Below are 27,970 nucleotides of genomic sequence, written 5' to 3'. Positions count from 1 at the left end.
CCTTGTCTCCCAAAGCCATGTCTCGCGGGCGTCTAGATTTCGAACAAAATAAACCAGTGGTATGCGATGGTGGGGACTGTCTCGCCACTGGGTCAGATCAAGTCTGAGAATGAACCCGAATCCATACCCAATGTGAGAAGTTACACTCACAACTATTGTTTGACCTGTCATCGCACCAATTTTTCCTCGGCCCATCGCGTACTAGGGACCGACATGACCCCCAAGGACTCTACAGCGCCTTCTCACACACAACTACACTTCCAAGGATCAAAACTAGCAGTCGGATCCTCTTTACACGTGCCACCATCGCAAGCACTCCCACAAGTCGCCTGATCCGCATAATTCCCCACCTGGCAGACAGGTGCGCCCGTCTGTCCCGCGCCAGCCGGAACCGTAGGCATTAAGAACGCCGACAACTCCTCCGGCGCAATCGTCGGATCTGCGTTGGAATCATACGAACTCTCGACAGTGAACCAAGATTCTGTTGCTTGATTCTCGTAGGCGTAGGAGACGCTCGATGTGCGTGTAATGATAGTTTCGAAGGGGCCGGTGGGGGTGGGGTTGTCGGCGCGCTTGGCTTTGGCGAGGGCAGGGGCGGGGGCTTCGGTATCGGGGATGGGGTCGTCGATGATTGTGAGGCGTGAGCGTTTTCGCTTGGTGGAGATGCCGGCAGGGAGGGGGATCTTGGTCAGTGAGGGGATGTTGTTCAGCATCCACATACCTGGATTGTAGGTCAGCTTGTGTCACTGCTAGGGGATAGTGATGTTGCTGACCTAGACCTTGGAGCGCGTAGCTGGGCGCTGTGTCGTGTCAGTGGAAGAAATCTGTGTTGTCAGAGGACCATACCGTTCGCAATACTTTTTGAGACACCCTTGTCCTGTGCGAGCTTGTAGACGTCTGGCGGCGAATTCGCGGCATCGTCAAGGCTGATTTTCTTGGCTGCGGGGTTACTCTTGTAGAGTATGCTGTTCCATAGACTCGTCGTGGTATAAGCAGCGTCATCAATAACGTCTGTCCTTGCCTTGCCATCTTTGACCTTCTTCATGTAACCGCTAAGATTATCGGGCCTTTTCCAGTACGGCGGGCATAGGTAGACGTAATAGTCGTCCTGCTCAAGTGGATCAGTCACATCGTTTGTGTGAATAGTGCATTGTTCCAACCTTAAAGACATTGCGCCAGATCTCAACATAAGCCTCCGCATCCTTCAATTTACCGTAGCCACACTTGCGATCGAGCCAGCCACGGATTGCATCATCGCAAAAAATCCACATACCGTTCATGACAGGTAGAGGTATAGGGATATTGAACCAGCCGTCCTGGGCTCGTATGTTTTCTGTCCCCGGAAGTCAGCCTATTCCTTGCTTTCATTTCTTTGCATTCGCCTACGAAAGAGCTGTTTGCTATCATCACTTTGTTTGAGCTCCCCCATGTAAGGTTGCAGGATCCGTTGATTTGCTACATGGACAGAGGAGATGTTGTGCATTTCCCAAATCGCTTTTCCAAGAGTTGCAGCAACCTCCTCAGTCTTGCAAGTCTCCTTGTTGATGTGCCAGATCCCGTTGTTCCAGAATGTTACGCCTGTAGCATGGACGAAGGGCGGGTCAGTATTCTGACTTCTTGTCAATGCAACAAATAGAACAGTCAAGAGCAACAAGTCGAGCTTCATAATTGCGTGGGTTGAATGCAGCTTTGCGTAGGATTGACGACAAGAAATTCAAAAGAAACGGGCAGAAGTCAATATGAAGGACTGAAAGAGAGATCGCCCTAAGACGAACATCAACCTTCTTATACACCTTGCCCTTGACAATTTCCACCAACAACTCTTTAATTTGAGGAGTGGGAGAGGATCGTGACCACCGTTGCAAACTAGTAGCATAGGAACAAGAGGAAACTTTGGCCAACGGTGCATTGTTAGGGTCTGGTTATTTCCAACCACAGTGACGAAGATGATTCAACAGGGTTTTCTATTGAAGAAGAACAAGCTTTAGATTAAAGTCTTGCAAGACTTGTGTCGCACCCTTGTGAGCAGGGCCCGCTGCCAATGAAAAGACTCGTGGAAACGGGCTTGAGGTTTCATGGCTTTGAGGCTCTTCAGGCTTTCGTGTTAGGCCGCTAGGGTTAGTGATGAAAGACTTCTTGTTGGTTGATGGTTCTGCTTAGAAAGAGGTTCGAAATTGATGTCGACGTTGGGGTACAGCTTTTTGAGTCGGTCCAACAGTCCAACAGCTGGCTACGCCGCATTCGACCACAAGCCTCAAGCCACAGCATGAGCAAGCAATTTTGACTCCCAGTGACCTCGCAAGCATTTCAATCCGCCTGTATGCGTTGAGTAGATTGCAGAGTCTGGCTTATACAAAGCTGGTCCCATGATAATTCACAACTCGATCGCCCTAAAGCCTGTGATTGCGACGAGGATGTAAAATCGTGAAACGTGAACCAACGTCTGGTCTTGTTGTCAATAGGCCTGATGCCCATTGATACAGTCATTCTTGTATACTCTGGAAAGGGTTCTGCAAACTTGTGCTCTGGGAGGTGATTGGTGATTGTTTTGGCAAACAGCGGATGTAGGTGGCGCTATGTTCCAGGTTCGACGCGTCAATGCTCAAGCTTTGTCACTAAGAGGAGTTTCAGTTTGACAATGCAGAACTCCGTGAACTGACGAGCTCACGAACAAAGCCTTGAAGTATTGCCTGCGATGGGACTTCGAGGGTCCGTAAGGTCATGTGAAAGAAGTGAAGATGGACCACGGGAGATTACAATACAGGGTCCTTGGCGCCAAGACCTGCTCTTAGCGCCTGATAAAAACGTTTCTTACGAATAGCCTGGTAATGTTTCCGGGCTTTTCTATGAGCAATTTCTGTCGATCATTTACTATGATGACGACCGCGATCGGTCTCAGGAAAACGTCTTCATGTTACCAACGTCGAACAATAGTAGGCTGTTATCACCTCCGAAGACACTGCTTCGTCTCTTGAGCTGATGGCTCAACACGAAACCTGCAGCGTAGCACGCGCCTATCGAGAGTAGTCCTCCATCGAAGCAAAGAGAAGTCTCATCAGCCCAGTCTCTTGTCTCAAAAGCAACTTGTGTGTCTTGTAGTCTCAAGCAATGATGGTAAACTGGTAACTTCGCCGGACATGGACGTGACAAATGCCACTTCGCCTTTATAAACTAAGGCGTCCTCCCTCTTTAGCGAGCCTTGGTACTCAATACCGACCATATCACCAGGTCAGAGCCTCGAATAAGAACCTCGACCTATAGGTTTACATTGAAAAAATAGTCAAAGCCTAGGTGTAAAAACAAATTAGTAGGTGCATTTGCGCAGCGATATTCCTCGCAGACAATTTACGTTCGCCAAAAAAGATACGGGGCGCTAATACGTAGCCATTGCGCTGTGGACAAGTGACTCGTCTCATCCACAAACGAGGACATAGCAGCCGGCCGAGAGCCATTTGGTGTCGATTTCGGACGGCATTTAGATTTCATTGTCGACTTGAGGCTAGTAGCCAAAGAAATTCCCACAAATTAGCAGATCTCATTATCACATAAGGGAATCTTTGGAGCCCAAGCGACAACTGCCTACGCGGTTCTTCATGTTGGCTGCTGCTTTTAATATCCTTTTTAGGACTGAACGTTCTGAATGCAACGAGCACTTCAATTTTCCCAAATCAATACATCCTCAAGGACATATTGTTTATACTTTCAGGAAAGCTTTTCCATCATACAACTTGTCATATTTGGTATCAAATGGTTCACCAAGTGGGGGCGTAGACCGATGTTCCTATCCCATCATCTTTTGGTCATCTTATCTCAAGAAGCATTTCAATTCTCACAATGCCAACAAAGACTCCTCACAAAGCAATTGTCTTGAAATAGTAGCTAGTACAACAATGGTAGCCAAAGCCTGGCCGAACAATGCCAGTGGTACATTAAGCGGTTCACTCAGCACGCACACAATCATCTCGATCCCCTTTGTCGAATCACATAAGTCAAACACTCCAAAATGCCTCGCCGCCAACAAATTAACGATCGGAACTCAATGAGCCTCCGCGCGTTCGCGCATGGCAAACTTCTCGAAGTCCGTCGGCGCCTCTCCTTGCCTCCTGTTCCCCCTCCGACCCTGCTACGCCGGACCTCTTGTCTCCGGCACGTGACTGCAGCGCCTCCTGCCTCCCCGGCGCTGCCCAAAGCGACCCTCATGTCAATTAGTGCGCTATCCAAGGCGACCCTCGTGTCAATTAGTGGATGTTCTGCTGCAAGCCAACAATCACCTCCGCCATCAGTGACTAATCCTGGAAGAAGAAGGAGAGCGACGGTGTCTGAAGTTCATAAAGACGCAATTGGTGATTATGTAGCGGCATGCGATAGATACAACAAGGATGTTAGAGATGAGGATGTGATAGCGGCTATGGAGAAGATGAAAGATGCTGAAGAAAAGTTGGTTGAGAAGATCGGTGGGGTCGAAGGTGGCGACACGGCACAGGTGAAGCGCGGGAGGGGTGTGACTTTCTCGGTGTGATTGCACCATCGGGGAAAATGAGGTTTGGTGAGTTTGAGTCTTGTTTGAGTATGTATGTTTAGAATGCAATGTATTGCTCGATCAGCACATAATTCACCCACCTCGCTTTGAACACCGCACCGTTTTGTTTTTTTCCCACGATATTGCGCAAAGATTCTTTTGAGTAACGTTTCGACTGATTAATCTATATCGAGCGGAGTTACACATTCTATTGCTATATTCGACGAAGAATGAAGGTACGCAAAAGGTGTAAGTGGGCTCAGCAGAACCCTATGGGATCTCTTAATATTTTGTGGAAGCCCGACCGAGGTACACAACACAAGAGTTTGCTTCGATCAAGTGACCGAGACTGACTCAATGAAGGGCGTTCTTTTCATCTCGATCAATCCAGTGCCGGATGATTTGAGAGGCTCATATCATTCCGGAATTCCTATCATAGACTGAGGATCAAGTAGGCAGGGTCACTGGTCACATTGATCGATATTTGTGCAGCTAGGATTTTACACATATTACTGCAATTATGAGCCACATATTACTGCAATTATGAGCGGTCTTTCTCTTATCCTCTTGGTCAGTCAGGCCTCAAGTGTTATGTTATGGAGGCTTTATGCAAATGGTCAGTCTAAGCTAGACTGGCACCTGGGGAGCTTTCCAGCCTCTGCCTTAGACCTCACTATCAAGGGCAGCCGATAATGGATCGGCAAGTTTGGAGGCAAGTCAAAATCGCTATCTCTAGCCATGACCCTGTGCAAAGCTTGACGCGTGAGAGAATGCACGTCGGACCTTCTTTGCCAGACTAACGATCCAGCCTCTGACCTTCCGTTTCTTGGGTTTTTGTATGAGATCCCCAAAGCCAAGATCCACACTTGAAATTTCGGATGGCCACTGGAAATCCGAAGTCAATGCTATGGAGCATTTGTCATAGTACGTGTCAAAGTTCGGGTCGGCCATTCCGGCAGCTTTTGCCCAAGCCGCCGTCTCACTTCCTCCAGGACCTAGGACGAGTCAGTATTGTACTACTGAACATAGGAGGTTTTTGGTATGGCTAATACCACAAAGACAGGGAGGATGACCTCCGTCCCATGTCTGATCGCTCAAGGAATCTCCTCTCGGCTTCCCAAAGTCAGAATTGTTGTAGTTGAAGTTCCAGGGTTTGCCCCAGTCCGAGGCATCACAGACCGGTAGTGTCCAGCTACCTGCATAGCGCCCGGCACAGATGTCGAAATCCTGACAACCCTCAGGGTACAGGGCTTGTGTCAAAAGCGTAGCGTTGGAAAGAGGGTATGAAAAGTTGAATGGATCTGTGCCTGTTTGTTTCGCCAGTCTGTAGCTTCTTGCAGATGCTTCGGTAACCCACTACTTTAATTAGAGGCTGCAGAGACATGATTGAAATTAGAGGACCCACAGTTAGGTTCAAGCCTACTTCAGAGAGCTTCTGACCACCCCAAGGATAGCCTACAACGCCTTGATGCTGCCCATCTTTCGGAATGAAGTTGTATGTGTAATAAACACCCTCATCTGCGCAATACTTGGAATCTGGTGGGCCCGTCATATCTGCCACGCAAGACGCATTCGTGTTGATATCGTTTAAGTTGACATACAAAACCCACCTTTTGTTGTTGGGAAAAGTATTCCAGAGTTCATTAATAGAGCGAGAAGTGATCTCAATGTTTATGTTCAACTCCAGGTCGCTGACTGGCGTAAGAGCAGTCATTGAATCTACCCATGTACCATTTGACATCATATCAGTTATGTTGAAAGCAGGTTCACTCGGTACGATACTACCATTGAAAATGAACAGTGAAGCCTTGTCAAGTGCCGTACCAAATTGTCGGTATATCGCTTTGGCTCTCGGTGCAAATAACTTCTGTGCTAGATCTGGATCTTTCGACTGCGATATCGATTCTGATAAATATGAACTGAAGGCAGAGAGTACATTTCCTCCTGCTCCTATTGCAGGACCAAAAGGCTCTATACCGGAGAAAAGACCTAATATTGGTCCCAAGCCTGCTAAGATTGAACCTATCCCAGGATCAGTATCGGGTGTCGGGTAGAAATCGTCAATGTTGAAGTTATCTAAGGCTGTCGAGGCCGCCGCTGCGCCGAGAGCAACCCAAACGTTGTTCAATTGTTGATTGATGTTTAGCACAGAAGCAATGACGATATAGCCCCACAAGGACGGCAAGACTGTCTTCTGCAGCAGTAGCGCCGTCCGTGAGCCAACGTCGGTACATACAAGATTCTGCTTGCAGGGGTTCTCCAGGTTGCAGTCGAAATTACCAACCCCAAGCAATTGAATGCCCAACGCTTTTGTGAAGCTTTCACCTTCTGATAAACCGGACCACCATACTCCGTCAGGCGTTGCTTCATGCGTGTCCGAGTCGTCGCCACCCTGAATAAAAGCACGGATTGAATCGTCCGTTGGTGTGCTCCACGACTTGACCGTGAGATCCCACAGCGGACTTCCATCACATAAGAGCTCTGAATGCCTAGAGACATCCGCTTCTCCATAGCTCCATCCCTCACCACTTCGAATAAACGCGACACAAGCCAGTGTTTCGTTAGGACTTGATGAGAAAAATAGAGAGTAGTCACTGATTAGTCCTTCGCCAAAGTCATTATAGTAACCGGTGGTGCTATCGAATTCCAGAAGCATAATGAAACGGTTGTACAGCAATTTACATCGAGCACTGCTCGATACGGGCACACTGGATATAGCCTCTTAGCATCACAATAGCGCTGAATAGAAGGTATCTTTGACATACCTGGGTTCGCCATGCCCAAGAGAGATATACTGATGGTCAAAAGCAGGTGATTTATCAAGTCCAGGGATCTGAGCGAAAGAGATGATCTTGTCCTCTCTTACAAGGATATTGATGAGCGCTAAGGCTAAGTCATTTATAGCGTTGTCGTTTAGATTATTATTGTCTGTGTCAGCTGGCAGATAAAACACAATAAATGTTGCGTCGCCCAGGGATATCTGATCAAACGGACTAACATTTTGAATCGGGGAGCTAACGGATTCGTCATGGCCAACATAGATAGAAAGCGGCGATATGGTCGGGCTGGTATCTACCCCTTGACGTCGTAGCAACGAAGAGTTCGACGCAAAAGCAGCTGAGACTGAGAAGTAAAACACCAACAATTGTCTAAATAGACATAGTGCCATTTCTCGCAATAATGTGTGGACGCAGGATAACAAGCCAAGAGTGAGTATTAAACTCTTATTTAACGCCTCTGCAAAGTCCAATCCTAAAAGTGTCCGAGTAGTCTTGGATTGCGGAAAGGCGCTTATACTCTCATGCAGAGGCAATCGAACCCGCCCCAAGGAATATCATCTGAACGCCATTCTTACGATTGTCTCGAAAAATTTAAGCGTCTGGGTATAAGCCGACGTGACGACCCACACCCGACAACCTTGCAGTGATCCAGATCCCTTGGCCCCACCCCACACTGACTCGGGGATGTACGGCTTCTGCGCCAAATCCAGGTCACCCCCTTATCTATTGTCGAGAAAAGCAAAGGAGGGCTAGATAGTAGTCTTTAGCCAAAGAAAGCCAGACTCTACATTCTGTTCGGCTGCAGAGAAACCGCCTATTCTCTAGGATCAACGATGCCTAATATACTTAGGCATCGTTGATCCTAGACTCCCTTGCTGATGCCCTCTTCACCCCTGATGGCTCAAAGGTACTAAGCATCCAGAGCAGCGACTCTCCGAGATAGCATCTATCGTTTGAGGTTACACTTCTTCTCGCAGACCAAGCATTCGCTTCCATATAATTCATACACCTGATCACGTTTTACCAGGCAGAAGATCAGCGAAGCCGATTAACGATAATATGACTACACGGCTTTTTCATGCAACCGAACATCTCTAGTTGGGCACCGGGCACATCTATCGACGGCGTGTAAGCAATATAGCTCCAGCCTACTGCATGATACAGCGCTGATTGATCAACCCTAAGTACAGCTTAAAGCCTTGAACGGGTTCTGATCCAAGTAGAATTGTAGAAATCATCCACATACTTCTTTATTGAGTGTTTGAGCTAGCTCTACCCAGTATCATCTCGAGTCCCCAATACTGCTTTTTCCCTTTTCAGAGAGCGCTAATGCGTAGAAACCACCGATTTCGCTTATCTGGCCCATCCTCAGTATCCGGAGCGCGAGGGAAAAAATGTGCTTCAATGGCTTTTGAGTCTGAGTGGTCAGGAATTGGAGCACGACAATCAGCGTTGCCCCATTCCGGATTCCATTTACAAATTCGGCTGAAGGGAATATAAGACTTTCTAACTATGAAAACTCCGATCTCACTAAGATCCGGCATTCTGACCCGCAATAAGCCAAAGAAAAAGTCGAGAAGGATGCCGCAAAATTTGTCGTAGTAGTAACGATTATGGAAGCTTGCTTTGCTGGAATGCTTCGTTGATTGCAGATAAGGCGTCAATTTGAAGGCAACGTAGTCCCCTCTGTAGACATTGATGAGTTGAACATTATTCAGATCAACCGTCAAATTCATCTTATATCTCATGGGGGTGGTGTTTTGCTCCATAGAGTGAGATTGATGGATCAAGATTGTTTGCTGAGATCTAGATCCTATATCTTCTTTTCCACGTGGTCCAAACCAGCAACTGTCCCTGGGGTGGTGGTCATGGCTATCTCCACGCAATCTGCAGTGCCGCACCCAATAAGGAGAGGATGGTCCATGTGAGAATGATGTAATAGATAGCAGAATGATTCCGATTTGGTTGTTCTGTACGTCAAAACATTCAAGCCAGCAGACTGCAGCTTCCACCCCGGAGAGCATGGAGCAGTCGTTTACAGCATACCTTACGTATTCGGTGTCTGTTGTCAGGACTAGACCTCGGTTCCCAAAAGAAAACTGAGACCCACGCCCAAGGCCGGGGCGGAGAACGATGCTGCCACAATCGCCAAAAGCTTGAATCCGGGGAGCCAAGATCGGTGTTTCTCCGAGTATCGAGAATCTATAGCGATCATCACTTAATTTGTAAGTAGGTGGGTGCTCAGTTTGCAAGCCAGAGGGATAGAAGGCTACTCACGATTCTGGGAGCAATGAGACCATGCGAAGATTGATGGATCATTGTAGGTCTTGATTAACTCCAGCTGCAGTCGGCGAAAGGCGAGCTTTCCTTCACCGTAGCAAAGAGGCATACTGATATTGAACAGTCCAAGCAAACTATAGGCGTGGTCCTCCTCGACCGTCACCTTGCGGTGCGAAGCCCATGATAGCTTGGCAGCAATCGAACAATTTTCAAAGTGCATCAAATGCGCTTCGGACATGCGACAACCCTTGGCAACATCCTCTGCAAATTCCTCTCTCGTACCAATTCTATGCCAGTTCTGGTCGACAAATACAAAGAAAGTGGGAGCAAGGAGCTCCTGTAAGGTCCAGCTTCGTGTGAATCACTTTGCGCCCTGAAGCACCCGCCCCATCGCCTGGTGATCTGATACTCTATCAACACCCTCAAGATACCCATAACACATCCCTGAATTCCTGTACCACCGGAACATCGAATTAATCGCTTCCTGCATGTCAGCCGGATTGGTCTTGTCGATGCAGCAGGTATCTATCCATGCAAACTCCCACCCGTCCCCAGCAGCTAAGTCGCACCAGCCTTGAAGCTTTTTCCAGCCTCCGGATTTGAAGTTGCCAGCCTTGATCAACTTATGATGATGCAGCATGTCCTGGTAGGTGATCTCATCTTGGCTGGGTGAGAGCCATGTGTGCGAGATCACTGCATATTCTGGCGATGGCCGGTGGCCCAACTCCTCTATCTCGTAAGTCTTGGTATTGACAAATCTCATCTTATATCTCGTGACTTGCAAAGACTATGAGGCCGTAGGTTTGAATGAGTGTTCACTTTTCCAAAAGGCTTGCACGAATGCTGAGGAAATCGGAAAGTATCAAGGGCAATTCTTCTGAGCCCCTTTAATACCACACTTACAGGTGACGAGGCTGAAACTATTTTGACGCCTGTGGCTTTGCCAAGTCTCACTACGACATGATGACTTAATTTCCCCCCAATACGCTGCGTGCGTCCGTAAGGCTATATGGCACAGCATTGGCACCTGTCAGTCAGGCCAATGAGCAACATTACGAGTCCAGGCAAAGTCATTCTCGGCCCCCTTCAATGATCTGACACGCATGGCCGCTAGCACGCTGGCGTCTGACGTTACATGTCCTGGACGTATCATGCGTACATGCACTACACCTTCCGAGGTTCGCGGCGGGGCAGTGCTTGCACCACAAGGATTTTTGACGCCTTGCCAAGTTGTAACTATGAGATAATACAAAAACCCATCATAAGAGGGGCTCATACCCTGCGTTCTTTGTGTCGAAAAGACAAGGAGTCTTGTCAGCCTGGAACTCGAGTCCTCTTAGATCTTAGATTCACTCCCATCACACACGAGCGAGTCCTCCAGAGTGTGCATCCGATCGCCAAAGTCCTAAGAGCAAGTTCACCAGCATTGTCGGTGCTGCGAGACCAACAAACATGGCAGAAAAGGCTGCGAATACTGGGTCCACCGGATTCTCTCCTGGTCTCATTGGCTATCCACAACTCCCGATGATCGTGGCTGAATGGGCAGCTCTACTTCCCTTGGTCTTGCATCTCGCTAGTTACCAAGCCGACTATATGACGATCGGCGAGATCTCGCTTCTTGGAAGGCTTCCCATAAGCCTCTTCCCTACACTGGGCGCATATTCCGGGTTCGCGCGTCTGTTAGAAAGAGGTCCCAATTATCTGGACTACGCCAGCGCCAAAGGGGGATCAAGTCACCGAGCCTGGGATGTGAATTTCGGGAATGCCTTTACTGTCACCAATGGCGCAACAAGCGCTACAATCATGTCGTCTGTGCTTGAGAAGCGAAAGCCTTCACGCATAAGGATAGAATTACCCATACAGAGTAATCAGCAGGTGAAAGGCGACGAGGCAAGAAAAGTCTATCGGCCTCAAGTCCTGAACGTATACCAGTTTCAAAAAACGGAAGGCCACAAGCGCACATTAATTCAACGGGCACCAGGAAACTCGAAACTGGCGACAGCGTTCATGATCCTCTTAGTCGCTATTCTAGTAGGCATCGCCATCTTTTTGGGAATCTTTGGGACTTTTGGGAGCGCAGTCATAGTCCTTCTTTGTGCCATCTCTGTCGTGGTCTGTGAAACGACTCCAATTCGACGACCAGCGATCTATCTCGAAACCGGCGAGACTCACGATGCCTGCATGCTTGTTGCAGCGCATGAAAATGCGACAGAGTGGCACCTTTGCATCGGTGATCTTGGAGTGGTCGATACGGTCCTCAACAAACCGGTGATCGTCCTTCCGCAAGGCACGCGCGCTCGCCTGGCCGCTTTCTGGTTCCGGTGTGCACACATCATACAACTCACGGCAATGACTTTTGTGGCAGGTCAGAAAGGCTGGGATGGGGTTTGTCTTGTGATTCTTCTGGTCATCCACTACATCGTTTCCTGGAACTTCCATCCCAAGAAGCTGGCGAGAAGATGGCTCGAAAAAGAGGGTATTGATGTCAAGGTCGAGAGCTTCGAATTCCATGGTCGTTCGGATCTTATTCACACTATCCAATTTCTCAGCGGAACTGAATGCCACCGGTGGATAGATGAAATCATGGTGCCGCATCCACGTCGTAACTTCTCATTGGAGATGCTGCAGCTGCCAGCAAATCAAACTGTACAATTTCCAAAAGAATTTAACGCCCATGATCGGGGAAAGATGTTGCGCAATGTTAGGGCCGCAAGGCTGGGGGCTTCGAAGATCAAGGACGTGCTAAAGGATGCTAAAGTCGTATCTCACTTTACTTCTCCCTAGATACGCTTCTCAACTAGCCAGAATGTCCGATACATAGTAAGTTATATATAATGGAGAAATGTCTAAGCCCTAACTTCCCTGGAATTAGCTTTGAACAGCTAATTCCAGCTAGAAAGCAGGAGGCGGTAATTGGCAAACAATGTCATATCTTTCAACATCTTGGTACTTCAACGCTTACCTAGGAGCGAACCTACGTCAACATTCTAGGTTCTCGACGCCGGTGGCGTCCGGAGATCCCTCAGTGTGAATCATGGGTGATACAAGCTGAGGCCGAATCGCATAAGGTAACTCATGTTAAGAATCCTACGTAGTCTCGATGCTCCGTTTCTCTAGTGACATCCACTTCTCAAGCCCCAATCGCGATCGACGACTCTACTTGCACTGGTTCGATTGCTCTTCTGAAAACAGCGATGATTACGCTTTCATGCGCATCCCAACAGCTCAGGGTACACCCATCGCTTTCATTGTCTAAACATGACGAGTTACTAATCCAGCTATACGCTTCAAAGTCTAGTCTAGATGATTCTTCTGTTCTATGGGCTCTAACATGGCTTGAACGCCACGTATCTGCAGTATTTTTCCTACTCCTGCGGCGCAAAGCCACACTATACGATGATGCACACGACTAAACGTAGTGACTCAAAGTATGGCTTTGGCCCAAGCAGCGGAAGGTATCTCAAAAAAAAAAGACGAGGCTTTTTAGACAGCGAAGCTTTCATGATCGTAATGATTGGATGAAGAAAGGCGAAGTACAAGTCTTCTGTGGGGGTCTCAGCTGTTGATCAGATTGAGACATTCTGTGGCGGGGTTGAGACATAACGCTTTTTCCCGACCACCAACATCGAAATCTTGCAAGAAAGGCATGATACGATCACCATGAGCTGAGATTGAGTTCAACAGCCGCGGGATCAACCTGTTGGTTTCTTAGGGTCTGCTGATGTTTATAAAAGTACATCGGCTACAAATCTCTGGAATTGCATGCTCTATCATCGAGCTCGGTCGTAGCATGCGATCACTTTTCTGTGTGCCGTTTTCGATATTCGTCGTCTCACTCACTGCTAAAGCTTCATCCTCCTCTCTTCTCCCCAACAATTTAAGCTCCGCAGCAATACTGCCGCTTAACCAAACTTATGGACCATCTAGTAATGCAACGTCAAGCAATAGCAACAAAACACTCGGAGCTACCTTCAATCTCGAGCATGAGCCACGCATCCATCATATTCATGACCCTATTCCGCCATCGTTGAGATCTAGGCAAAGATTTCCAGTCGGTAATTTAGGTCATGCTATATTTTGCAACATCCTGACTGTGTGGCGTTCGCCCCACACAACAGAGCAGGCTTTCAGCGATCCCGATTTCAAGGAAATTGGCACCTGGTTTGCGCTGGAACCTTACGCTCGAGCAGCCGGGTGGGATATGACGTTACTTGGTTGGGCTTGTATTTGGTTTTTGCGAGGCTCTATTGACGGTGCCCAAGAAAAGGTTAGATACTGGATAATGCCAGACACAAAGCTACTAGACCTACGGGCGTTCGTACTCGCCGAATTTGAGATGCGTAACTTCGCAAGTCTAGAGGAAGAAAGCAGCAGCTCAGGGCCTGGGGACGGATTCGTCAGCAGTCTTCTCAACACAACAACAAGCGCCTTCACATCTCGCCATATTCATAGACAGGCAGCACGGAGGGGATTGCAGGAAAACCAGACTCTAAACTCGGAGGTTGAAGGGCTCATTATACAGTGCGACACGCAGTGGCTAGGTGACACACCCGTATACCCAGCATCATTAGTCGAACTCGTCTACGAATTCCTGCTACAATTGGTATTGCTCAATGAGCCCGAAGATAAAATCATCACCAAACTGTCACGAGGACAAAGATATGACATTGGACCCAACCGCTACGGAGCCAGGCTGATCGTAGTTTTTGATCTCGTTATAGTCGGGGATCTTGAGTTAGATTGGTGGGCCATTGCCACCTCCATGCTTATACTGTTGAAACAACCGATCGCGGCGAATCGATATAATGCGTTTGCGGGGAAAATGTTTGTGCAAGTGGAGGGTTCGAAGGGAAGACTTCCGTCGTATCTTAGCGCGTGGTTCCTTGGCCGTGAACAGCCCGATCCACCTGATGTTCCTCCACGATCTTGAGGAACTACCATTTCGCTTGCAGCCAGCTATGAAAAAAAGGCCTAATTAATGCCAAGGTCTCTGTGTGCATGGGTAATAAGAACTCTGGCATTGCACTCGCGATTGGTAATGCTCGAGTAAGCAAATCTGCCATTGCTTTTAGGGGGACAAAAGGGTGGATTCGATTCCTGCCGCACTGGGCCTGCCTGAACACCTCAGGCCACCCATCGGGCGTCCGAAGAGCTTTCAGGAGATAATATTATGAAGAAAGCCAAGTGGGGTGTAATCCAGGACCAAAATGTGGAAATAGTCCACGCTACGTCTATGCAAGACTTGTGAGATGTTCGGCACCTGCCGTCGATGTGGACACTCAATGGGTACGATTTAGTGCAAGCTAAGGTGTAATATAAGCAAACCAGAGAATTCAACACCAGAGTGATCAAGCTCAAAAGAGATAGCCTTTTATGTTAGCCACGGGACTTTGAGGCCGTATGACATCCTAGTCTTGTCCAAATACCTTTCCACGCATTCGAATTTGGAATCTATAAGCCAGCGAACTCATGAAAGCACTCCCTTGCAGCAGTAGTACCCTGACGCAAACTTAATCTGCAAACCATGAGGTATTTATTGGCTATTTCATGCCTAATTTGGATGGGCCTGCGGATGCCTCAAGAAAAGTCTCAGTCTGGAGTTGCTTCAAGAGCGGTTGTTATTCACAGCCATATCATCGCAATGAGATTATTTCGCGATCCCCAGTGAAGACCCGTGCTTTCACTCATCCCATGCATAATTCCCTCTATCATGACGAAAGTACTATCGGCTCATTTTCATTATAAAACGAGACGTCGTGCTCCTCAACATCCCAACCAATTCCTCCCACGATCTCGCCCCCGAACTTATAGCAACCTCCATCCCACACCTCCTCCTCTCTTCAGCCAAATCATCACTGTCATCACGATGTACAACCCCCCAACCCACAAACCCCTCGCGCTCCTCAGCCTCTTCCTCCTCTCCTCCACAGTAACAGCAGGGCCAATCCCAAGCGCCGCCGCTTCGACGCTCTTCTTGCACAACATCATAGCTTGAGCAGCCTCTCCCGAACCCCAACACCCCAATCCTGGCGCGACGAAGGTCAGCAAACGCGGAACCTCCCCATCCCTAGTCGACAAACGGCAATACACCGATTACCCATTTCCGTCTTACCATGCTCCACCTGCTGATGGTGGGGGGGCAGGCGCAGGGGCGGGCGCGGGAGAGGGCGCGGGCGTTGGGGCCGGTGGTGGTGCCGGCGCTGGGGTTAGTAGTGGTGGTATCAGCGTTCCTACAATAACAACTTGAGCTACTATCTGTCATTGGACGTCATTGCGATCAGAGGGATGGAAGGCCGTGTTGAGTCTAGGGAAAAGATATCGAGGGGTATTAGCTTACGGGCTCACTGCTACACTCTACGAAGGAGATCTCATTAGGCGAAAAGTATTGATTGGGATTGAGGGATTAGTGTGAACGTAGTGGCGACCTAGAGGGTGAGAACTTGGACATCTTTGATCGGTACAGCAGCGTTTGCGGTGTTCTGCAATCAAATTTTCACCGCAGTACGGCGTAGTTTCGATCAGCATTGCGTAATTGAATCGATTGATGAAGCTTTTCGAGGAGGCTAAAGCTGCCAATACGCTGACCAGAGAGTAAGTCCGTGCAACTCGATTCGACGGCCTGATCTTTGCCTAGACTCGCATTCTAAGTTACTCGATGTTGCTAGACTTGCGGTCAATAGCGACCGGCAAATGCTTGTAGTGTGTGGTCATGGTTGTGAGACAATTCTTGATACTTCATTGCCCGTTAGACATCCTCACATCTTTCGTAAGACCAAAGGCAGCACAGTCTCGTATCATCAGGTCGAGTGCGGGTCTTGTTCGTTGAGAAATGACCAAGGTGTATGTATCAGAGCTGGACTTCATGACTTCAGATCACGTAGAATTCTTCAGATGATTGTAATTCTATGTCTTCCTGCTCTTGACCATTTCTGAGTATCTATCGGATTCGAAGAGCTCTCTGTTGTCGCCAGTGGAAGCCTCAATACTGCATACTATTCTACACTAATGTTATTGAATGTGCCGATACGGATAAAGACATTGCGTGAGTTTCTGTTTCCTTTGATGTGACGAATTAGCAAGCCCTCGAAGCCACTCATATTGCTAGAGACGGTAATTGGTAGTAGATAGAGTGATCCTTCATCATAAGATTGCGGTTCTGCGTCGTCCCAGATAATTTCGAATTCAGACAGGGGTTGGTCAAACATATGAACACAAGGTTTGCCACTGTCATCGAGGCCGGAAATAGGGAGCAGCCCCCCTTCAAGCGTCAGAAATCCACCTTTCAAGACCCCATTGGGCTTTGTTGAAATCGCAGGCTCGACCTGTATCTCCACTACTTCTATCAGTGTATGGTAATCGAGGATTGACGCTTCTTGCCATGCAATTTTGCCGCTTATAGAGGCCCATGACCAGGAAGGCGCTATATAAGAGTCATACGGTGATCTGTTAACGCCACTAGCCGTCCAGCAAAGTTGGTAGGGAATAATGGAGCTCCAAAGTCCAGCAATGAAAGAATGACCAGTCAATTGTTGAAGCAGGTCTATTACCCCAGAAATAGCCACCAGCTTGTCTTTAGCAAATGTGAGATTGCAGGATGAGTATTGAGCTCTGATTCTCATCCACAACTCGAATGTGTCATCGGTAATTCTATTGTCCTCCATGTTGTTTGGTGTTGTATTGAAGTTGGATTGCCTATACAGATCTCTGGGAACTTCCTTTGGAAAGGACTCGCTTGCCATCAATTCCTGACATTCCCAGAAGACCTCACTAGACCCAAAATGAATCTTTCGAGGAGCCAATAGTCGTTCTTGCACAACCCAGGCACGCTTGTTCACAGGCTGATCCTCGACACCAGCAATCATCTTGTCTTCATTGAAGATCAAGACATCCGGCATTTCTTGTTCAGAGCCCTGTAGATGGACGCGTGGGAAGCGAAGAGCTGAGATAGAACGGTCATTGAAGCAGCCACCATCACTATCGCTGGCACCAGCAATGGAAATGTTACAGAAAGACCCAGTATAGACGCCACTCATTCTAGCAGATTGATTTGCCCAGTCCTCTTCTGAATCCTGGATGATGCACAAAGCATCGATCCACAAATATTTGATACCTAAGAACTTAGTTACGAGAACCGCATCTTGGAATGATTTAGGTAGTCGAGAGAATGGTTGCCATTGTTGCAGCTCAGAGAATAAATGCTCAACAAGCTTCAACGGAGTGATCTTGCCCCAGCAGTGACTGACCGTCATATAGTTGGATTGAAGGTCTACAGTCCCTGCTGCTGGTAGTCTCAAGCACCAGCTGTCGTCAAAATGATTTATCTCCAGGATACGTTGTGGAAATTTTCTCCCCTGTCGGTTGAACTTGCAAAGCTCATGTGTTCTATCGCAGTCTTTTATCCATCTTCGGCACAGACTCAGCGTCGCTTCTGTTCCAGTATTTCGATTTCTGATTGGTGGATAGTCAGCAAGAGTACGATCTAAATCACAATGATCAGCACGGGCTGTGAGTGCTTAGTGGGGGACGAATAAACCAACCGACATATTTTGAGGATATGAGGGAGAATCTAGAGGCTGTCACAGCCGCCTGAAAATATCCAGGATTTCCCTTCTCACTCAATCTTACATCTTTCTTGGCGTCAGCAATGTCAAAAGCAATTGACATAGCCATGCGAGGTAGCAATCCCTCATGCTGGGCCCCTTCTTCCACGTCTTCCTGCTTCAGATATCTGTACGGGCGATAGATCGTCATCCAGCGATTGTATTGATCTGATGAACCTTGAACACGCTGCAACTTCTCTCGAACAGCCGCACAGATGTAGCACCAGGCTTCTTCTGACCTGACAAGAGATGCTTTGTCCGGATGGTGCGGGAGCCACTGTCCATGTTTCTCCAGATTTGACATCCGCAGGCAAGTGTTCATGCATACCGTACAAACTCTTGGAGAAATGTCGTCTTCCTTTACATTCATATTCGTCATCGGAGCTGTCATTGTATTGACGCTCTGGATTTGAGCGGCAGATAAAGAACGAAAAGACGATTGCGACCGAAGCTCTGACGCCACGCAGTACACCGTGGTTCAAGGGGCAGCATAGAAAACAAACTACATACATTTGATACTTACCAGCATCCAATGGAAACGGAGTCTTATGTAAAACGATCACAGCATGTTCATGGCACAATGTAAACGGCCCTATACTTGGCGAAGACATTCTCCACATCAGGTGCCCGGCGCTCGGTGTTGGTGGAGCTAATGGGCGCTAGCGCCCGCACCTGAATAGTTTCTTCTCTTGAGAATAAGTTCTTCTTCCTTAGCAGACCTAGTAAATCACTTTCGTAACAGAAACACTCTGCAATAAGTATAAGGGCCTCTAGAGTCAGCACGATAGACATGAAGAACCCAAGGCAAAAACACGTCATTGCGAATGGACAAATACCGACAGCCTGGGCAACTTAAGAATGATATAGAGTAATCTCAATGGATGGTAGACAAGAGATACCATTTCTTCCAGGCGATGGATGTTGTCTTCTAATTAGTATTTACATACTAAAAATTCTGGAATCCCAGGTTCTGCCATCCTCTCAGAATATCACTCACTATCATCATCATCACCCATAGCTACATCTTGCACATCTTCTGACCCATCCTCGCTCTCTGTCGACGATTCCTCCATCTCTATCGCCTCATCCGCCGTATCCTCATCATGCTCATGAATGAACGGCCTCACAAGAAGCGGGGCTTTGAACGATCCATTAGCCCTAAAATAAATTAGACCTCCTGCATAGTCGAAGGTAGCTCCCTGTGGATGAAATAGATTGTTTCCCAGCAGCAAATCACATTGCTGCTTACTATCCACCGACACCCTGATCGGTACCGACAACGTGAGGGGTCCATCCTGGTCTTCGCCGTCGATGAAAATGCGGAAGTCCTGTCGACAAAAATGTTAGCGGCAAAAATTCTCATCAGTTGTTGGGGCTGTAGGGGCTTCAACTTACGGCGTACTTGTTGACAACATGGTTGCCTCCTTTTGTGGCATTCAACATGGCTATCGCATGCCTGTTCTTCCGGATCGATACCTCAGGCATCACCGAACGGAGGAAACTCCTCTTGATTGAGGTCGCTTCGTTGCCGCTGTCCACCGTCACCTCTCTTTCCTCGGCGTCTGGGTAATTTAATCGAACTTTCATGCTCAGGTCGATCATCTGAGCGTGAAGTGGGCAGCAAGTGCCCTCTGGCTCGTACTTCGTGGCCTCGATAATCCGTTTTTGGCAACTTGGGGGAGCTTCTGGAGTGTCACTGATTTCAGCGGAAGCTCCTTCTTGCGATACTAACGGTGTCGGCATCTCCTCCTCCATTCGCTGTGGTGTTGATGGAGGCAGCCTCTCATCCATCTGTTGGGGCGATGGTGGAGGTGGTATTTGCTCCTTCCATCGCGGCGGTGGTGTTGGCAGCATCCGTTGGACCTGCATTGGCGTGGGCGGTGGAGCCATTTCCCGATCCGCTGCTGATTGAGCATTTACTCCATGCGGAGCTTGATCAAGAGAATGGCTCGGGGAGTTCCGGTAAGACGTAGCCGACATTTCGCCTCTACGAGGTGTACCATATCCCACAGCGTAAGGATCCTCAAATTTTTGAATTTGAGGAGCATTCGTCGGCCTTGGCGACTGCGCGTGATACATTAGCCTATCATGGATATCGCCGTTCTGTAGATATGGTTGTCCGGCGCGGCTCTGGGGTCTCGACTGATAGGGTACGCCTACCTGTCTCGACATGGTGTGAGCCCGCTGTCGCGGTGTGGCAACACGCATCGGGGCTGGGTTTGCGTACCCAAAATTGATCGACAAGTCTCGATTATGGACAGGGTCTTGAAGGTACGGGGGGCTTGTTGTCTTACCGAGTTCTTCCGTACTCGGAAAGGAGCTGCCATCTGTACTGACTCCGCTCGTGACTGCCTGCAGTGACCTGATGGACCATTAGTTGGAGCCATTGCGTCGGAAGAGTTCTTCTATTGATCAAGAGGCGTTTTCTGTGGTGTTCAAAAACTTGAGGACTAAAAACTTACAGAGGTGAAGATGTCAAGCTGTATGAAGGCCGTTTGGCAATATATATATTTATAGACCTGAAACATTGATCTGATTTCCTCATCCAGGATGAACGACCGTCTTTGAACAACGGGCTCGCTTTCAAGTTCTTGGAAAGCAAATGACAATGGCATTGTCTCCCTCTGGAACTAATTGTTGCGACTGACAATAATGCATTGTTCATAGCAGATTTGTGGCTCGAGGCATAAGCGAATTAGGCTTAGTGTTCGAGCTAATAGTCAAGGCTGTTACCATTCAAATCATCGCCGTCTGTGATTCTTGCCGGGTCCGCTTGTCGAAGACATGTCCGATTCGAGGCCGTTAATGACACATATTTCAAGGCATTTGAAGATCCATGCCAAGGATAGGAAGGAGAATATGGCATGATGCTCTTCCATTATCTCACTGGATGGATGATCAGCGAATGTCATGGTACCTGGCATATATCGCTGATCCGTAGTTCGCTTTGACCAAAAAGCGCAGCCCCTTGAAACATAAGCGTCTGTTGCATGATGTGCTTCAATATCATCACAGCTGGAGGCCACTGAGTGGGTGGTGGGAAGGCTCTCATTCTTCGGGTGATGTTGAAGAAGAGGAACAAGTCTACTTAGACAAAGAGAATATATTGAGGTGTAGGCTACGTCATCACGAAAATGAAGGTGGAGCAAATTGCAAGCATCCGACATTATTCTTTGTTCCTGGATCATTTTGCACCTCCTACAGAGGTATGATGAAGAGAGATCTCTCATTAGATTATGCCGTCAAGTATACGAAAAGCTGAATTTATCGTCGATTACAGAGACTTCACAGATTGACATATGACATTGGTTCGCTTGTGATATTCTTGGTTTGCCAGCAAAAGGCGAGCAGCACGGTCCCGTTCCGAGCGAAATATCCTTCGATCATCAGAGTCCGACGAATTGTCCAATGGACGCCTATGCACTATATTTACTTAGCACATGGGGTAGAGAGCGGCAAGTCAATGAAATGGATGTAGCTTTTTCAATCTTGCATTTCCTAGATAGGCTTGCGCCAGCAAGATTCTATATCATACATGACCACCAAGCTCCAGAATTTCCACGCCTGTTAAAGCTTCATTCACCCTTTTCCGCGTTCATGTGTGCATCTGCCATCCCTAGCTAATGATGCTAACGCTCAAGCTTCAATGGCGGCTTAATGACCAACGGACATTCAAAGTACCCATTCGCTCTCAGGTACATATTGCCGCCCAGCAAATCAAGATGCGCCCCCTGAGGGACCATAAAGTTATTACCCAGCAGCAGATCAAATTGGGCCTTTGAGTCCACCAATACTCGAAGCGTCGTCCTCAGTGTGACAGCTCCATTCATATCCGTACCGTCAATGAAGATCGGGATATCCGCATACTCTGTCACTAGATGGTTTCCTTCCTTTGTAGCATTTGCCAATTCGATCGCGTGGGGTGTTAATTTGCGAATCGATATATTGGGTAATACTGCGCTTAGGAAGGCTCTCTGGATGGTCGAGGCCTCACAGCCAGTGTCCAAGGTGACTTCTCTTGGCTCAGAGTAGCATGATCCAAAGCGTATGTTCATTGAAAGAGAGACCATCTGGTCGTGCCCTGGACAACATTCTCCTTTAGGCAGGTATGGTTTTGCTTCCATTAGGCGTGGTGGCCCTTGGATGCGTGTATCTGATTCTTGGGAGAATCGCATCACAGCGCCTCTTTGTGGTGTCGGTGGCGGCGGCATCTGTTCAGAAGATGAACGCCTGGCTGCTGTGGATGGTAGAGGAATCCGGTTCTGTGCCGCAAACTTGACCACGTTCCTGTATGGCAAGGATGTCTGAAAAGGGAATGATTGTTGCGGGTCAATTGAAGGCGAATCCACAGCAGAAAGAACAGAATCCTGTGTCTTTGCGTGTGGATCCTCGAATCTTGTCACCCTAGGAGCACCAGGTTGCGATGGCGCTTGAGCAGAATCGACTGCTTGTGGCTTACTGGGGTCATTGACCCCCAGCTGCCCGGCGCTATTTCGTTGCGTCGACATGACCGAAATGGTGCGAGCCCGCTTTCGACTCTTGGGGGCAGAAACTCCAGAGCCTGCATTCGTAACATCGCCCTCTTTGCTCACCGACTCCTTCCTTGCTCTCTTGGCAGCCGGTATCCGCTGCTTCCTCAGATCAATAGGAAACGGTTGTGGAGAGTAGTCCACTTTCTTCACTGACGCTCTCGGCGTTCGACCGCTCGTGGCCATTGGGATTATTGACGAGGCCGGTCGTAGAGGCTTAGTAACGTTAGCAGTTGGTGTCTTAGAGGATTCCATTGCCTTTAACGTTCTTTATCGTCAATTTGCGTTGTAGTTTCTTGATTTGTGGCTGAAAGAGCTGGATTTGAATGCTTGTCAGGATGGAGAAGTTAAGAATACTGGACTTGATGGGTGGTTTGGTTGTATTTATATATTTACTAATTTGGAATATGGGTCGAATTTCTCAATCATGAAGGGCAGCTAATTGACAATGGCCTTGTCCGTTCATCATTCCTTAGGGGCTAACTTGTGACACTGTCATACTCTTAGAACAATAGCTTTGATCAACTACTCATTGTTGTCGACATTGCTGTGTCTTGGTTCATTGTCTATTGGGTGTCAGCATGTGAGCAAATGCTTGAAGATGAGAGTGATCTGAGCCTACCGTACTCAGTATTCACCACCACTACCACCTCCCTGAGCTTCTCTCATCTAGGCGATGAGCTTCCAATCGACGAAAGAGTTATGTCCTCCGCGAATGAGCCATCATATTGAACAGATGAGATTCGGAATAATTGTATTATCTGTCACTTAAATTTGGACAGAAAGTTCGAGATAGTCTTAACTTTTACCATTTCTCATTGCGAAAGTGTTGTCGACGCCATAGACAGAAAAGAATTCAAAAGTTGGTAGCATCGTGCGCGAAGATCTCAAGACGCGGATTATGAGAACGAATTAAGCTCATCTCTCTAGACATATAAAAACAATATGGTAGCTCAAGAGGAGATGAGAAGTCCCCATGTGGATTTGGGGAGAACAAAAGGTTTTAGTCATTGCAAAATGAAGAAAAAGAAATGATGTGCAGGCCACGTAGCCATAGAAAGAAGCGCGCTCAGCTGTATGCATGTTCCCGATGCTCTTTGTTCCTCCCTTCTTTACGGCTGCCATTCCCCCCCAATTCGGAGACCTCTGTCAAAGCAAATTTCGACTGTCTATCGAATGGTTGACTTCAAGCATGCGATAAAATTCAGATGATGTCGTCGAGGATCAATGATGAGTCTTTTACTGCCGTTGCAACTCATATTCGGCGCTTGACAGCATATCACTTTACAGTAATTCAACAGCCCACATTCCGTTCGTTAGCTTACCATCACATTATTTGTTTTCGCAGGAGCTAAGCAGCAGGGTTCCGCTTCCGCTCCACACATACGACCATGTCGCGCCTAAAAGCACGATAATGAGCACCAACAAATGAAGTTAGCGCCTCTTTTTCAGGGTACTATTTGCGTAATTATTCTACGAAGACTGAAGACTTCACCTACAACGCCTGCCATAATCCCATAGTATCGCGTCAACGTCTCCTCATCGAGGTAGCTGCATACACCTCCCAGGATCAGCCTGTTTCGTATCCGTAGGCATCCATTCATCTGCATACTACCGTACATTCTATTCGCTTGCCTTCTCGCCACTCCCAACACTACTGCCTGACTCTACCATTCTCACCCACAGGCAGTTCATTCACCGGTTTATTCCCCACTCCTCCGGCGCCGCAACTCCCTCATACCCTTCTCCTCACAATGAGCTCCCACTCCGGCTCCTGCTTAGGCACCCAATCCTCGAGAGCCACAAACTCGTCACGATTGCCCGCACAAATGCTATTCGAATGCGTGGGCCACCCTTCGGCTGCATAAATATTCTGATTATTGGTATACTGATCCATATTCATCTGACCAAGCCAGCCCCTATCATTCAAATATCCCGGCACATTGAATCAAATATCCTTATAATCCACAGTAAAAAGTTTTTCCCGCCCGAAGAAGCATTTCTGGAAAGAGCAGACGATTTCGTCGTCCCCTTCGTCCGCGAAGCCGTTCTTGTTCTTCTTGGGACGAGCCCCCTACCTTCGACTTGAACCACTTTCACGGTGTCGATGTTGAAGTCGGAGGGTGAGACGCAGTGGAAAAGGTCGGATGAGTCAGTGCTGCAGCTGTCAGTGACTTTGATGAAGAGCTCAGCTTCTTTATTCGGGTGCCACAGCGCCACGCAGATGTCAAGTCTACAGAGCCGGGCCAGACTAGGTAGAATGAGGGAATAGGAGTTGATATCGCCCTTAGCGAGGTAGCAAACATTGTCTAGAACTCTGTAGGCGCTTTGCTTGGTTTTGTCGTTGTAGCTAGCGTAGTGATAGTCGTCAGTGATGTTGTCGGGGGTGTTGAGCTCGCCTTGTTTGTGGCCTTTCATGTTGCTTGTATTTCATGATGCTGTGGAGTAGAGGGCTGAATAGCAAACTAAGACCTCATGATCTAAGAAATGCTTGCCTCCTTTTGTTCCGTGATTACTCGATACACCACCTATGGCAATAACACAAACTTGCAAATGTCTCACCCCCCAACACCAAACAGCGCGGTACGCATGCGCTATTTCCTGGAACAAACCCAACATGTCTGGCTACTGTATTGATTTCTTCAAATTGAACGTCATGGTCATCTTACAGATATCAAGAACGGCTTCATATGTGTCCCTACGCAACAGTACAGAACTTGGTCGATAACCCAGAAATGAAAATCTATCCTGCCTCTCTAGGAGTCGCTTGCGCCCTTCTCACCCTCAAGGCAATAAGCCTGCCTCAAACAAACACCACCGCTACCTCATCTATTGTCTCTCCCCCTCTAAACGACACACCCCACTCCACCACACCCCTCCACATCCACCCCCGCATTCTCACCTGCCACGTCGCCCCAAAATTCCCCGTCATCGATCTCGACGACTACACCACCACCGTAGAACAAATCCTAGAAACACCAGACTCTCACGACAAAGTCTCCCGACCATTCAGCTACGAGCGCTCCTTCGCCACCCCTGGATGCGTCATCAAGGTCCAAGCCGCTGCAGAGTATGAACTCGCTGTGGGAGATCGTTTCTCGTTCTATGATATCGGCGACCGCAGTGTGGTGCTGTTTGAAGAATGTTTGAAGATGAAGGAGTTGGAAGGAAGGTTCAGGGGGGGCTTTGTTACGGTGGGAGAGCGGGAGAGGTTTTTGATTGAGGCGACTACGGGGGCGGAGGTATGATAGGGGGGACGGGGTGGTGAGGTGAATGGTCGTGTTTTGCTCGCATATATATACAACAAGCCAGTAAGAACCCACATCAAAGGATCGGCTAGTCAATACCTCATACCATACAACAGACACAATCATTCAGCGACTCGAAAAGCATCTACAGCTCCCGTCTCCACAATCGGCCCAGTAAACGTCTTCCTCGCCCTGCCCAAATAATAAAGCACCGCAAAAATCCCCACACTACCGGTCATCAAAACACTCCAATTCATCGTCGCAGCATCAACAGGCGTCGCAACAGGCCAGAAGCTAAAAAAGAAAATAATGAGACCAAACATGACCGCGAAGGCGTTGACAACAATCCCAATTCCATCCGGCAGGTGAAACGGGCCCCACACCAACTGATGTCCCTCCACGGCATCTCGTGTGGCCTTGATACCGCCCGTGCAGCGACGATAGAGCATCAACGTCTCAACGATGATGTAAGAAGCGAAGAGACTGCTCACACTGAGCGAGATAACGGCATTAAACGCCTTCGCCGACCCCAAATTGATAAGTCCAATCAAGCACGTAACAATCGACGTGATAACCACCGCTAACATCGGAATCCTCTGGGCACTCAATTTCGACACCGTGCCCGACCCCGGTAATCCCCTGTCGCGGGCAAACGCCCAGATGAGTCGTGAGCCCGTGGCCATGGCGGCGATGGTGCCTGCGCCGGACATGATAATGACGAGGGCGATCATGGTGGAGGCGCCAGCGCGGCTGCGGGTTGCGGTGGAGAAAATGTCCATGAAGGGGTAGCCGAGGATGCCGGTGGGGCTTTGCAGGGCGGCGTCCACGTCGCGGGTTACGAAGAGGACGGCGATTATCATTGCGAAGCCGAGGGCGCCGTTGAAGAGGGTTGTGGCTAGCATGGCGCGGGGGACGACGAGGGCGGCGTTGTTGACTTCTTCTGCCATCTGGATAGATGGGTTTTGTTAGGGTTTGGGGGGTTGGGTGTGCAGGAGGGCGGGGCTGGACTTACGTGTACGGTGGCATCGCATCCTGAAGGTTGTGTGTGGTCAGTTCAGTGCTTCAGCAGCAGGATGTGGATCACGAACCAAACATTGCGAATACGCTTCCCACCAGACCCACGAAGAACGATAATCCCTGAGTCGGCCAATTGCCTCCGTTAAGGAAGTCTGTGAACACATCATGTGTCGGCGCTGTAGCTGGTGCGCACTGATCTCTGTCAGTATTCTCCACCAGATGCACGATCGCCAGCACTCACAGCGACCAGGGGAATCAGCACAGCCAAGAACCCCACGACATGTAGCACCAACATCGCCAGCTCAATCTTCGGCAGCGCCCAGCCCACGACCGTATTGATAAACACCGCATACGCAACCGTGGCCCAGAACAACAACGTCCCATGCCACAACTGCGGCACATAACTCGGATGATTCAACTGAATGAGCGTCACCATCATCGTGCCACTCAAATACCCACTGCCCGCCAAAATCGCCTCCCAGCCAGCAATGACCAGCCAACCCGTCACATAACTCAGAAACTTCCTACAAGGTGCCGGGGCGAGCATGGCGACCCAATGATACTGCCCCCCGCGGTGGGCGCAATCGACGCCATTTCCGCCATGGTGGTGAAGACGCAGAGGACGCCGAGCCAGACGAAGAGGTAGCCGTAGACGAGGCCTGCGGAGCCGCCGTTTGTGAGACCCGTGGTGAAGAGGATGAGAGAGCCTTCCCAGGTGACGAGCATGGTGCAGGTGAAGCCGATCATAGCGAGGAAGCCGAAGCGGCGGCGGAGGACGGGCTTTTTGCCTAGGCGGACCAGGAGTTCGTCGTCGGTGGAATTGAGGCCGTCGTCGTTGTGAGCGTGGATGGAGACTTCGTAGGCGGGTTTCTCTTCGAGTGCGAAGGCGTGGGCTGGGATCGAGGGCGCCATGTCGTGATGTTGAGGTTGGCTAGGAGTGTTGGACAGTGCTTCCTCGCTCGACGAGGACTGGCAATTTAGAAGTCTTCACCACTTC

The 27,970-nt window shown here is 48.7% G+C and overlaps 9 protein-coding genes across 9 annotated transcripts; 2 read left to right on the top strand and 7 right to left on the bottom strand.

Moving 5' to 3' along the window:
- Nucleotides 1–242: 242 nt before the first annotated feature.
- Nucleotides 243–1,171, bottom strand: KY384_005666 (uncharacterized protein; the record flags this gene model as incomplete). Its single annotated transcript, XM_044814165.1, has 2 exons — nt 243–721; nt 847–1,171. 2 exons carry the CDS (start codon nt 1,169–1,171, stop codon nt 243–245), a joined length of 804 nt encoding a protein of 267 aa, XP_044669466.1.
- A 4,080-nt stretch (nt 1,172–5,251) lies between these two features.
- Nucleotides 5,252–7,688, bottom strand: KY384_005665 (uncharacterized protein; the record flags this gene model as incomplete). Its single annotated transcript, XM_044814164.1, has 4 exons — nt 5,252–5,514; nt 5,593–5,875; nt 5,925–7,227; nt 7,285–7,688. The coding sequence occupies 4 exons, from the start codon at nt 7,686–7,688 to the stop codon at nt 5,252–5,254; spliced, it is 2,253 nt and encodes a 750-aa protein (XP_044669465.1).
- Nucleotides 7,689–8,581: 893 nt separating this feature from the next.
- KY384_005664 (uncharacterized protein) lies at nt 8,582–9,068 on the bottom strand (the record flags this gene model as incomplete). The annotated part of the gene is made up of 2 exons (XM_044814163.1): nt 8,582–8,809; nt 8,850–9,068. The coding sequence occupies 2 exons, from the start codon at nt 9,066–9,068 to the stop codon at nt 8,582–8,584; spliced, it is 447 nt and encodes a 148-aa protein (XP_044669464.1).
- A 1,963-nt stretch (nt 9,069–11,031) lies between these two features.
- On the top strand, nt 11,032–12,363 carry KY384_005663 (uncharacterized protein; the record flags this gene model as incomplete). Its single annotated transcript, XM_044814162.1, has 1 exon — nt 11,032–12,363. One exon carries the CDS (start codon nt 11,032–11,034, stop codon nt 12,361–12,363), a length of 1,332 nt encoding a protein of 443 aa, XP_044669463.1.
- A 1,006-nt stretch (nt 12,364–13,369) lies between these two features.
- On the top strand, nt 13,370–14,509 carry KY384_005662 (uncharacterized protein; the record flags this gene model as incomplete). Its single annotated transcript, XM_044814161.1, has 1 exon — nt 13,370–14,509. One exon carries the CDS (start codon nt 13,370–13,372, stop codon nt 14,507–14,509), a length of 1,140 nt encoding a protein of 379 aa, XP_044669462.1.
- Nucleotides 14,510–16,571: 2,062 nt separating this feature from the next.
- On the bottom strand, nt 16,572–18,483 carry KY384_005661 (uncharacterized protein; the record flags this gene model as incomplete). The annotated part of the gene is made up of 2 exons (XM_044814160.1): nt 16,572–18,058; nt 18,195–18,483. The coding sequence occupies 2 exons, from the start codon at nt 18,481–18,483 to the stop codon at nt 16,572–16,574; spliced, it is 1,776 nt and encodes a 591-aa protein (XP_044669461.1).
- Nucleotides 18,484–19,168: 685 nt separating this feature from the next.
- KY384_005660 (uncharacterized protein) lies at nt 19,169–20,351 on the bottom strand (the record flags this gene model as incomplete). Its single annotated transcript, XM_044814159.1, has 2 exons — nt 19,169–19,507; nt 19,575–20,351. The coding sequence occupies 2 exons, from the start codon at nt 20,349–20,351 to the stop codon at nt 19,169–19,171; spliced, it is 1,116 nt and encodes a 371-aa protein (XP_044669460.1).
- A 1,457-nt stretch (nt 20,352–21,808) lies between these two features.
- KY384_005659 (uncharacterized protein) lies at nt 21,809–22,894 on the bottom strand (the record flags this gene model as incomplete). Its single annotated transcript, XM_044814158.1, has 1 exon — nt 21,809–22,894. One exon carries the CDS (start codon nt 22,892–22,894, stop codon nt 21,809–21,811), a length of 1,086 nt encoding a protein of 361 aa, XP_044669459.1.
- A 3,184-nt stretch (nt 22,895–26,078) lies between these two features.
- On the bottom strand, nt 26,079–27,885 carry KY384_005658 (uncharacterized protein; the record flags this gene model as incomplete). The annotated part of the gene is made up of 5 exons (XM_044814157.1): nt 26,079–26,903; nt 26,969–26,988; nt 27,045–27,165; nt 27,215–27,364; nt 27,502–27,885. 5 exons carry the CDS (start codon nt 27,883–27,885, stop codon nt 26,079–26,081), a joined length of 1,500 nt encoding a protein of 499 aa, XP_044669458.1.
- Nucleotides 27,886–27,970: the final 85 nt, after the last annotated feature.

The sequence above is a fragment of the Bacidia gigantensis genome, assembly GCF_019456465.1.
Source record: "Bacidia gigantensis strain McMullin 20006 chromosome Unknown contig_245, whole genome shotgun sequence".
Taxonomy (NCBI): Eukaryota; Fungi; Ascomycota; class Lecanoromycetes; order Lecanorales; family Ramalinaceae; genus Bacidia; species Bacidia gigantensis.
Note: the sequence above shows the minus strand (reverse complement) of the source record. Positions and strands in the feature narration are given on the sequence as shown.